At 42.2% G+C, this 11701-nt stretch overlaps 1 protein-coding gene across 1 annotated transcript; it reads left to right on the top strand.

Moving 5' to 3' along the window:
- The first annotated feature begins 400 nt into the window (after positions 1-400).
- On the top strand, positions 401-10798 carry XRCC2 (X-ray repair cross complementing 2). Its single transcript, XM_084282747.1, has 3 exons — positions 401-479; positions 4494-4575; positions 10044-10798. The coding sequence occupies exons 1-3, from the start codon at positions 441-443 to the stop codon at positions 10757-10759; spliced, it is 837 nt and encodes a 278-aa protein (XP_084138873.1). The 5' UTR covers positions 401-440; the 3' UTR covers positions 10760-10798.
- Positions 10799-11701: the final 903 nt, after the last annotated feature.

Below are 11701 nucleotides of genomic sequence, written 5' to 3'. Positions count from 1 at the left end.
GTCCTCAGCACCCACAGGGCACAACGCAGCCTCACAGCCCACAGGACCTGCGCCGTGCCTCATGTTGCTCCCCATAGGGGCAAGGTGGTGGTTCAGGGCCACCAGTAATGACCAGGAGCAAAAAATAAAAGCAAAACGGACACCAAGAATATATGAAAAGAAACGCTCTTAAAAATAAACACATAATTTATTTATTATATTATAGGGACCGATCACCCTGCACTGATCGGTCCCTACGGAATGCCCTACGGCGCCCACAAAGCGCCGAGGCGGGACTCGAACCCGCGACCCCCCCGAGCAGCGCCTCACAGCCCACCCTGGGCGCTGAGCCACGCGTGCGCCGGGAGGGGCCGGGCGGGCGGTGCCAACGCGCCTGCGCAGTGGCCGCCGCCGCCGCTGGGGCCGGAGCGGGGAGCGGCGCCCCCTCCCCCAGCCGCGCCATGGGTGACGCGCTGCGGAGGGCGGAGTCGGGCACTCAGGTGAGCCCCCCCCTCCCTCCCCCCCCTTAGTGCCCCCCGCCTCAGGCCGCCGCCCGCCGCCATTTCCCTCAGGGCGGGCGGGCGGTGTGGACGTGGTCGGAGCTTCGCTCGCCGTCCGGCCCCTCGTTGTGCCCGGGCGCTGTGTAAACGAGTTGTCTGTCCCCAGAGGGGTGCGGGGAAGGGCAGGGTACACCCGGCTGGCCGCCCTGCCCCCGTGCTTGGCGGTGTGGGAGGGGAGGGGAAGCCGCAGAGCCGCGCCCCGCCGCCCTGTGAAGCGCCTCAGGGCGAGGGAGCCGCAGAGGGGGTGACACGGGGGGTGCCGAGGGTTGGCTCCATCGGGAGAAGCTCCCGTCACGGTGGCGGTGGATGTAGCGAGGAGGAAGAGCTGTGGAAAGAAATGAGGAAGATTTGGTTTAAATACAGCGTGCGAAGTGGAGTTGCTTTCGTGTTCTTCAGGGAAAAAGGAGTTGGGTTCGGGGGTTTGTTGGTTTTCCCTTCCCTTAAATGTTACTTGTTACTTACACTTCCAATCAGCAAGTTAATTAGGTAATGTATGTTATGGTATTGTGATATACTAAGTACAAAAGCATAGAAACACGTATGACAGTATTTATTTCTTGTTGAAGCGCTCTCCTTTTTTTAAGGCACAAGTTCTTAAGCTCTTTTGGCACACAGAACACAGCTGCCCAGTATCAGCAACTATACACAAAAATATACAAAATAGCAATAAAAATATACACAAATTAAGGACATGTCTTGCATTTGTGTCTAAGTGGTTATATGTATTTGTCCACACGAGCAGCACCAGCTGGGGGTTCACGTGGCAGAACGACCAGTGGTGGAACAGATGAGCAGACCTGAACTGGGGAGAACTGACAGCCAAGGCATAGAGAAAGAGTAAGGAAAGTGGTCAAGAAAAATGCTTAAAGCCCTTGAAACAGAACTTCATTTAAAGCAAACTTCCTCAAATAGCCTCATGCAGAATATCTGACTTTAGTGAGGGTTAGGCTGAGACCGCAGTCTGATAATTTTATTCTTCGATGTAATTAATGCAACAAATTAGAACTTCTCGCAAGACACCTTTGGTATCTCACAATAAAATGATAAATTGCTAGCATACATCTTCATGCCCAAAGTTTACAGAAGCTCAGTTAGAGTGGTTGTGGTGGTTGAAAATTAAATTTTGTCTCATGCTTGAGATGTGTTTGTGTTTATAAATAGCCTGTAGGTTAGCTCATGGCCTCTAGCAGAGCTAGAGTATTTAATTTGAATTTCTTTAACATTTTAATTAAGTAATATCTCTGACAAGACCTACGTGTATGCTTACATTTATGCATAACTTCATTGAATCCAATATAGTATAAGCATTACAATATATTAGTCAATGGGACAGCCCATATGCATATTTCTTTATTAAAAAGATTGAATTGATAAGCCATAAAAGACATTGCTGAAATACTTCAGTCTTGTCAGCCGTGTTGTCATTAATGAAATTTAACCCAGCTGTTGCCCAGCTCATGCTGGATAGCTTGTTTCCTACCACATGTACCTGTGCGCAGCTTCTTTTTTGTATAATTGCATTTCTCAAGGACGCGTATGACTGAAGACCTACCACTAGCATGTTGCTGAAAGATTATGTTTTCTACAAAAGAAGATGAAAACATTGTAAAGGAAGAAATGAGCATCTACAGTTGAATTATAGAATCAGATGTCTCTAATACACTATTTGAAATTGTAGGCTTATTTTTTCCTGGCTTTTTCCATTGCACTGTTTTATCCAGAAGTACCATGTCCACAACACAGCATGAGACACCTGACTCCCACCATCCAGATTACTCTTTAATTGCCATAGATTTTTTCCCTCCTCCCCCATAGTAGACAGTGTAAGAAGGCAACATGGAAATGCCCTCCCTGGAGCCGAGCCAAGGCAGCTTCTGCTGGTTTGGGAGGACCCATATTGTCACTGCCTTCCCTGTCTGCAGAGGTGAGGGATTCCTGTCTGGTGCCTCATCTCGGTGCAGCTTCACTGCCATCACTTCTGTTGTGGTGTGGACAAACCTTTGTGAGATCTGAAGGAAAATTGTTCGCTGTTTCTGCCAGAAACCCCATTGCTCACAGCGTGACACTAATGAGGCAAGTGCCTTTGGAGATTCTGCTTCAGAACTCGGAAGTAAATACAAGTTTGATAAAAACACAGGTGCACTATCATCAGCAAATTACCATAAATTACCTACATGAGCACTGCTCAGAGTAAGCACCTGTAGTTATTTAAAATGAACGTAAAAACTCATCATTTAAACAACCACAGATTCATATTTAAACGATAGAGATCGATCTATTGTGTGTTTCCAAAGCTGGAGCGGTAATCTTAAAGAGGTAATAGTCTAAGAGGAAAGTGCTCTTAGTTTCCAGAAAAGAAAGGGGGGAAAAAAAAAAAAAAAAACAGCAGTGGGGAATGTATTTGTTAATGTAGGAATGAATTCGGGAGCAGGAGGCAGCAGCACCATGTTTTGACCATCCTGTGGGGCCTCGTGTCCCAGCCCAGTGGTGCTTCCTTTTGCTGGGAATTGAAGGGCATCAGAAAGCAGCAGCCTGTGGTGGTTTTCCTGTTTCTCTCAACTTCCAGCACCAGATGAGGGGGGCGAAATTCCCGGCCTTTCTCCAAGAGGGGAAGTTTCTCCTCCCCACAGCCCAGGGCTGCGTGCGTAGGGTCTGCAGCAGTGCGGTTGGTAGTGGCAAGCGCTTACTTTATGTGCCCTGAGAGACATTGGTGTGTTCTCGTGGATGTAAATCCATCCGGATTTTTACTTCGGTCAGGTCACGGGAACCTGGTGGTTCCCAAAACACTCCAGAGTTCTCCAGGTTTGCTTTGTGCGCTGCACAAACGTGTGAAATGTAGCAGGAGGGTCTGCAGATCCCGAGCGAGGTCAGTTTGAGTGTTTTATGGCCCTTCAGTGAACATGTCAGAAAACTCTCCTGAAAATGTGTGAACAGGCAAACAAAGGCAAACACATTGACATTTTGTTAATGGAAGGGAATGTTAAAATGTCAATGAAAATGTCACACTTAAATTCCCATCATGACCACTTCAAGTAAATTCAGGGCCATTTAATGGGGCTTTATTCTGCCATTAAAGGCAAACACATGCACAACTGTTTAAACAACTTTTGAGACAATTCAGAGTAAATGCTCCTCATCGATATGGCAGGGAGGAAAGTAAGATAAGGCAGCGTGTGTTTAGAGGTTTGTACCCACTGCTCCTTTCATGACTGCCTTTAAGGAAGATGCAGTAAAAACAAACGGGATTTTTTCGTTTTGCTTAATTCTTTAAATGGCAGCTGGTTGTCTTGGAGGATAAAATTTTCAGCACCAGGATAGATGCTGTGAGCGTCCTGGTCGTGTCCTTTCCTGCGTGTGTTAATGTACATGTGGAATAACAGCTCTTGCACAGGGTGAAGTGCTAATTGTGTGCCAAAACTGCAAATAGTACGAGTGAGGTGGTCCATGAGAGTCCTGCATACTTTTCCAATGCAATGTACATGCTTTTACTGATAAATTTGCAGAGAGGCTGACTCAGGAGACTCATGATGGGTAATGCTCTGCCTCTCAACCTCGTGGCCTTGTGGAGGTGTGGGTTATTACGGATGCTCTGCTATCCCTTTGTTGTATCAAATGGCAGCACTGCTCTGTACCAGAGGCAATCCCTCTTGCTAGTTTACCTGTGCAGCTTTTTCTGTTGTTGTTGGTTTTTTTTTTTTTATATTCCTCCTAGTGTATATCCACTCCTTATCACCACTGAATCTGTGTGTTAATTATTTGTAAGGATGGAAACTTCTGCTCCTGTACCCAAAGACTGTGGGTGTGCCTATGCGTTTATAAAAATGTTTTCAAATCAAACCAATCTTTTGATAGGACTGTCATTGAAAACTCCTGGTTCTTGGAGTCCTTTAAATGTGATTCCCAAGACCCATTATTTTGAGCTGACAGCATGTCTCTTCTATCCTTTTTTAAAAGCTACTCGCACGCCTTGAGGGCAGAAGTTCTCTGAAAAATCTTGAACCTTGTCTGTTTGCTGAAGAAGGATCTCCCGTTCATGGTAAAAACGTATCTTTATCCTATTTATGCAAAAATGTCATTGTGAAAGTTTTCTCAGAGAGAAGCATTCAAATAGATCTTTTTACCTTGGATTCAGAATTGTAACTCTTAATGTGATTTTAGGCAAACCAGATAAAGTGAAATAATGCAAAGTCATCCTCCTGAGCATTATTCTGCTTTAAAATGTTTTATGGGTTTTAAAGCACAGGTGTAGGTGAGTAAATACCAAGCACGTTGGTTACCATAGAGTTTTGCAGATATTTGTTCTACATTGTCACTTACCTTTTTTTTTTTTTTTAATTTTAATCAGTGGTCTAATTTTAATCAGTGGTCTTTTTGACACCTGTACAAGTTTAAGGTAGAGTCTTGTAGCAAGAAGTTTTAAAATCAAGATTGGATGTTGTAATGAAAGAAATACTGAGCTAAATAGAAATAAACGGAATTAGTAATTTCTTGATTATCCAGGAATTCTGCCTGTTTTTGCAGATTATGTGAAATTTCATGGATTCTACAATGGAAAAGACTGCTCTGATTATGCAAAACTAGAAATACGTAATAAAAAAAGGCACATGGATGGCAAACTGAAAGGCTCATGCTGTGAGATACCACAGTTGTTGAATATATATATATTTATATATATATATACATGTATGAATGAATGAATGGGCTTCATATGAAAAGCATGTGGCTGCAGTGGTTATCAGCATACTTGTCTGCAATTTGAATTCCCACAAATTATAGAAGGTTCAGAAGAAATGGCAGAAAAAGCAATAAAAAGGATCAAGATAATTGGATGAGAGATGATGCGTAGTCTACAAATGCAGTCTCTGGGAGACCATTCACGTACTATTTTGCAGCACTTGGGAGTACATTAAGGGTTTAGCAATATATGATGCCTGCCCCTAGAAGTTTCAAATGTGATATAACAAAGATAAAGGGCAGAGAAGTACTGGTAAGTCACTGCGAATGGAGCAGAGTATGGAAGATTATTTAAACACTCTCAGTTCTGAATTGCCACAAGAAGAATTAAGAACCAGTAGTGAAACTGGTGTAGGCTTCAAAAGGCTCCTGGAGTTGTAACGTGTCTGTGTTGTTGTTTTGTTTAAGAAGAAATATTTTTATTTTGAAAGAAATGCAGCTATAGGAAATGCTGATATTTCAGCCTATTTTTAAGTACTTTACATACAAGTAACAAATGTTTGAGACTGAACTGGGCCTGCTCTGGTTGAACAGCCTCCAAGCAGCCTTCCTGGGATTCAGTAATTGCCCTTGGTGTTGCAGTCAACAGGGTTAAATAACTCCATTCCCAAAATTATCAACTTTGATTTTAAAGCTGTGTAGGTTGTTCACGTCTAACAATTCTTCCAGAACCTCAGCTCTGAGATGGCTGGAAACTTTCTAGTTTCATCACTGGTTTCTCCCTGTGCCAACACATACATTGAGCTTGGGAAGCACTTCTGTTTTTCTTCTGCTTTTAACAAATGGCATCAATTATTATCTGTATTGGTCATGCTTCTTGGCTGACACTAATGGAGTTGCATAAAGTTAGCAGAGATCTTTATATATATATATAAATGGCCTTCACCTTTTATTTCATTTTTGCTATGTCTTTTAATATCACAGTATATATATTTATGTGAGTCCATGTGTTATTTTGATGTGTGTTCTCGTTATTCAGTCCTAAATCCCTGTTGAAGATCTACCTCTCCATTTGTCATGAACTTGGCATTTAGTAGGTCATTAGGGACTACTGGAACACATTGCCCACAAAGAAATGGTATGATTAAAGCTACGTGGTGACCTACATTTTTTCTTTTTCCCAATGGTATTTGTAACAAAGCTACGTATATATAAAGTTCCAATAAACCATATAAAGGTTACATCATCATTAAGTGTTCGTAACATGTATGTCAGAATACTACAGAATAGGAACAGTTAATATAGGTAGTGCCGTGATTCTGATTGTGATGGAACAGTGTATTTAAGAAGACATAAGTGTATTAATTACATACCATTTGAGCTCTTCTGGAATGGAAGAAAAGTGACATGAGCATTAAGTAAGCTTCCGCTATTGCCAGACGTATTTCTCCTGTGGCCCTGATGCAAAGTTGTGGGTATCCATATGTAAAACTCTGATGTTCAGCAGTAGCGTGACATCCAAAATGAATTTTCAATAAATACTAAGCCTTTCTACCCCACTTACAGATGGTACAAATATCAATGACCGTTTCTGTACAATATTATAAATCAGTAGCCCAGTAACTTCAAGGTATTTGATGGTATGAAACCTGTAAAGCTAGTGCTGAGTATTCTAATTGTCTGCCTCTAACTCCAGTGTCAGAAAATAGTTTTACCAACATTCACTAATGTAATGATTACAGGAAATTTTTAAGACTAATGTAGTTGAAACAATAACATGGAAAAGATGACCAGAACTGAGCACAATGTTTTAGTTAAAAATATATTAGTGTTATATGAATATTGAAGTTTATGCAACATTGCATAGCAGTGGACCATTGTGCTCTGTAGTCTGCCTGTAGTGGGCCAGCTCCAGTTTGTCTCTAGTTCAAGCTGCTACGAGCCAAGCGATGTGTTGGGTTACTCCTTAAAACATACTTTTTGAATTTGGCAGTGCTGAATTTCCTATGAAATCACTCTGATAATCTATCTTGATACGTTAAAACCTTCACAGCCTTAAGTTATTAACCCAATTAGTTTGTCTTCTCCGCCTTTTGCCAAGCTAATGGGACATTAATCTACTGGTAGATGAACTGGTAATGTTGGGCAACACCAATTCTAATAAAAAAAAAAATCCCATTAACTTTCTTCCATGTCCCTACTTGGCCTCCCAGACTGTTTCCATCCCTTGACAGTATCTCTTTACTAATCCTCCTCTCAAACTGTTTTGACATTAATGGATGATGCTGGTACTGATCACTTAGTTTCTTCCATGACCTAACATGAGAGATAGTGTCAGTGGCTTTTTGAAAACACTGCTGGCCACACTTCCTCCTCTGCTGTGTCACTGTTTGTCCGCTCTAATCCAGAAGGATGAATTTCCCCTCGTTATCTTACCGTTACAGCCTGGTTGCTAATTTAATGAAACCCTGCGTTTACAGTTGTTGCTATAAATGGCTCCTGTTTTGCCCCAGTTCTTTTTGTGGGCAGTCTCTTCAATAATCGTGAAGGCACAGAAATCCCCTGCTCCCTTGAGGTTTTCTTACAGTCCAAACTTAGTCTTTTTGGAGTGTCAGCACAATGTCCGTGTTTTGGTCAAACTGCAACCCGGGTGTGCATCTTTTGGGGCAGTACGCAACAAACTTTGACAGGTGCTTAGCTGTCGTGCTGTTAACATTTATAAGCCACCACAAAAACTCTTAAGAATGATTTTTCATTGAGCTTATATTTTTTACTTAAATAAATGAGTTATTTCTGCCAATAAAGGTCCCTCCAATGTTGTTCTGTGCATCGCAGGTCTCTTACGTGATGTGCTATAGGAGGTTAGACAGAGCTCCTGATAAAACATCTTCAAATGGATAGAGTCAAGCACTTCACAGAATCATTTTGTTTGCATAATACCAACTAGTAAGTCAGATCTACCCGCTGCTGCTTCTGAAAGGGCACAGAGTTCCTGTGTTTTCTTTAAACAAGGTATTTTGCAGTGAAGGTAGGTCTAGCAATCCATGTTGGGTAGTGGCCCAGTCCAGTCATTGATCTGGATTCAGCAATGCCACTCAGGGTGGCAGAAGCCTTGTACAAAAACCTGGGGCAGGCAGAACATACAGTTTGTTCTTTAATGAGAAATGCCTCAGAACAAGTGCCTTTGTTCTAAAATATTTCAGGGGACTTGAAGTAGGAGGGCCTACCCAGCGTATTTGGAGGGATTTCTCCCAAGCTGGTGTCCTATTGTCACAGGTTTGCTATGTCACCAGCGCAATGGATGTAACAACACAGAGCATCAGCTGGCTGCAAGTGGTGGAGCTGGATATTGCGACTTCTCAATGGGAAGAGAAAGTGAAGATCTATGTCATAGGACGTGTAGTCACCTTTCATCTCAAAAGTGGGGAGAGCCATTCAGAACAGATAAATGAAGGTTTGGGAGGCAATCAAGCTTCTTAAATAAGTTTCAAAGTATCAGGATTTCAGGAAACTGGCGTTGCAGTTTTGGAGGAGCAGGGAACTTGAATACAGAGAGGCAGGCAGGCTGAGTGCCACTGAATGGGCGAATTGTCACATCAGGGGTAAATTCCTTACAACACTTGCAATAGGTGAGGAGCCTACTTCTTCCCCGCCACGCACTGCCCCTTGTCCCAAGCTGCGTGTTGACATTTGCATGTGCAAACGAGGGCATCCTCTGTGAGCTGAGTTTACCCTGCTAACTCAGGCAGGCACAAACATATTCAGGTAAGGTTGCAATTAGTTCTCTACTCTTGCATCCTACTATGGAAAGCTGTTAGCCTACTGGCACTTGCCAAGGCCATAAAAAGCCATGACCTTCCTATGGCTATAGTTGTGTGTTCTCCTTACTGCTTGTATTTACCCTGCTGCCTAAAATCCAGAATATGATAAATAATCCAGTTCTAAATTAGAATTTTGGAAAGGACACCTCATAAATTAACCATTTTTTTTTAGAGTCTTGCTCTGATTTTAAGACATAAGAGGCTTTTGGAAAAGGTTTTAGAGTCCTTTGCATTCCCATTTGAACTGATTTCCTAGTCATGGGTAATGCTTTTTTAATTAACTTGTTAAATTCACGTGATATTTATGTTACTGACACACACAGATCAGGCAGTTAGGCTGAGTGTATGTATGAACAGAGACCTCTGCTTCAGACAGCACTCATTGCCTGGAGTTCAAGCAACCTGCAAGCCCCTTTCTGACAAAAGAAGCAGCTTCTTATTGTGGTCACATAAAAGAAAATGTGGGCTCAGATTCCTGTGGGTATGTTGTGATGTGTGCAGCTACCAAACAAGCACAGAGCAGACATAACGTTGAAGGACAACCTGTGCTGTAAAAATAGATATGCCAATGTGATTTAGACCTCTAACATCAACTTTTTTTTCTTGTCCTTTACTTTTTTTTTCTTAGTTTTATGTACGTAATTTAAATAGATGGTTTCTTAGCCACTTTTGTGTCGCAGTTTCCTTTTCAATCTTTATCTACCTGTATTGATTAATGAAATCCAGTTGCCAACCCCTTAGTGGTATCATTGTCCTAGATGCTATTGGTAGGCTTTTTTTCAACCATTGCTGCCTGTTGATTTCCCTCACTTCAGAGGCCTTCCTCGAAAATCAGAATTTCTCTTGGTAGATGCCAACCAGGATTTAAACAGTTTTTATGGCTCTCAAAGCTTTCAGAAACGCATTTTCCAATGAGTGAAATAGTGAATATTGGTTCCGTAAACACTGAAATTTGACTCAGAGTTATAAACAGCCTCACGTGACAGCTTGCTTCTTTGTTTTTGAACAGGAGATGTCATTGAATTCCACGGTCCAGAAGGAACAGGAAAAACTGAAATGCTCTACCACCTGGTAGCCCGCTGCATCATTCCAAAGTCAGGAGGAGGACTGGAAGTAGAAGTCATGTTCATTGACACAGACTACCATTTCGATATGCTTCGTCTGGTGACCATTCTTGAGCACAGACTGGTGCAAAGCACGGAAGAAATGATAAAGCAGTGCCTGGGAAGGCTTTTTCTTGTGAACTGCAATAGCAGCACCCAGTTACTTCTCACTCTTTACTCTCTAGAAAACATGTTCTGCACTCACCCCTCTCTCTGCCTTTTGATTGTAGATAGCATATCAGCTTTTTATTGGATAGACAGAAGCAACGGAGGGGAGAGTCTTAACTTGCAAGAGATGAATCTGAAGAAATGTGCAAACTTTCTTGAAAAGCTTGTGAGAGAGCATCACTTAGCCCTGTTTGCAACAACGCAGACAATTATGCAGAAATCTACAAGCTCTGCAGAAAGCTTTTTTCCTTTAAAGCTTCAGCATGAATTTGATACAGACTACAGGCCTTATCTCTGTAAATCATGGCAACAAATGGTAACCCACAGGATATTTTTCTCCAAGCAATTTAATTCTGGCAACAGCAAAGGTTTTACAGTCGTTTCTTGCCACCTCAAAAAAAACAATGTTGTAAAACGTTCATTTAGTGTTGCAGAATGTGGTGTTCAGTTTTAATTTCAGTTTGTTTTTTAAATGCCTAGCAAATCTTGGTGCTTAAGGCCTGGAAAGCTCTAAGTAGCTTTTAGTACCTTTTAAATGAGCTGTTTGTTGCTGGGTGATTACGAATTTTTGTTATCATTTTCTTAAAATTTAGCAAAGGGCAGGAAACCTTAACATTTTTGAATTACTGTTTGCGTTCAGACAGAACCAGTGAGGAATGCTGGCAATTATTTGTTTGTGCTTATTGCAGGAAGCGATTAAATCAAGAAAATTATAACCAAAGTCATTTAAACCTCCTAGTATCCTTCATTAATGTAACCTTTGTGATACGCAGTCAAATGTGCTGACTTCATTTCTGGGTCTTACTGCTTTTCACCCCTCTTTTCCCAGGGTAGAGACGTAGAAGCCGACTTTTCCATGGGGTAGACTGCAAAAAGGCCAAGTGTTCACTTTTCATACATACTGGTCTTCGTTCATTCCCAGTAGCCTAGGGCATATGAAATGCATTCATAACTCTGCCTGACGAGGAGGATTCGCTTTCGCAGCCTGTTAAATAGCAGTAGTCCCGACCATGGTTCTCCAGCCTCACAGTCTCTCTGCTTATTTTTCATGTGAGACGCCAGGATTGCAGGTGTTTTGACCTTTAGAGGGATCTGGGTTTGAAGAATCTGAAGCTATCACAAAAATGGAAGCCTGTTGCCATAAATGAAGGAAAAACTGGAAGGAAAAACTCTGGGTACTTGGGAGTTTGCTCTGCATGCAGCAAGCTGTTTAGTCTTTGAAAATAATGAAGGATGGGCTATGGGTTGGTGTGGGTGGTGGTGGTTTGTGTGTGGTGTTTTTTTTTAAGATGTATGCACACACATAAATTTCTTCCCTGCCCTCCTTCATTATTCCCTCCCACTTCTTTCCCTTCCCCCGCTCCCCCTAAGAAATCCAGGAATGCCATGCCTCTGG

Source organism: Netta rufina, assembly GCF_964035555.1.
Source record: "Netta rufina genome assembly, chromosome: 2".
Lineage (NCBI taxonomy): Eukaryota > Metazoa > Chordata > Aves > Anseriformes > Anatidae > Netta > Netta rufina.
This window is presented reverse-complemented; position numbering and strand designations above follow the sequence as displayed.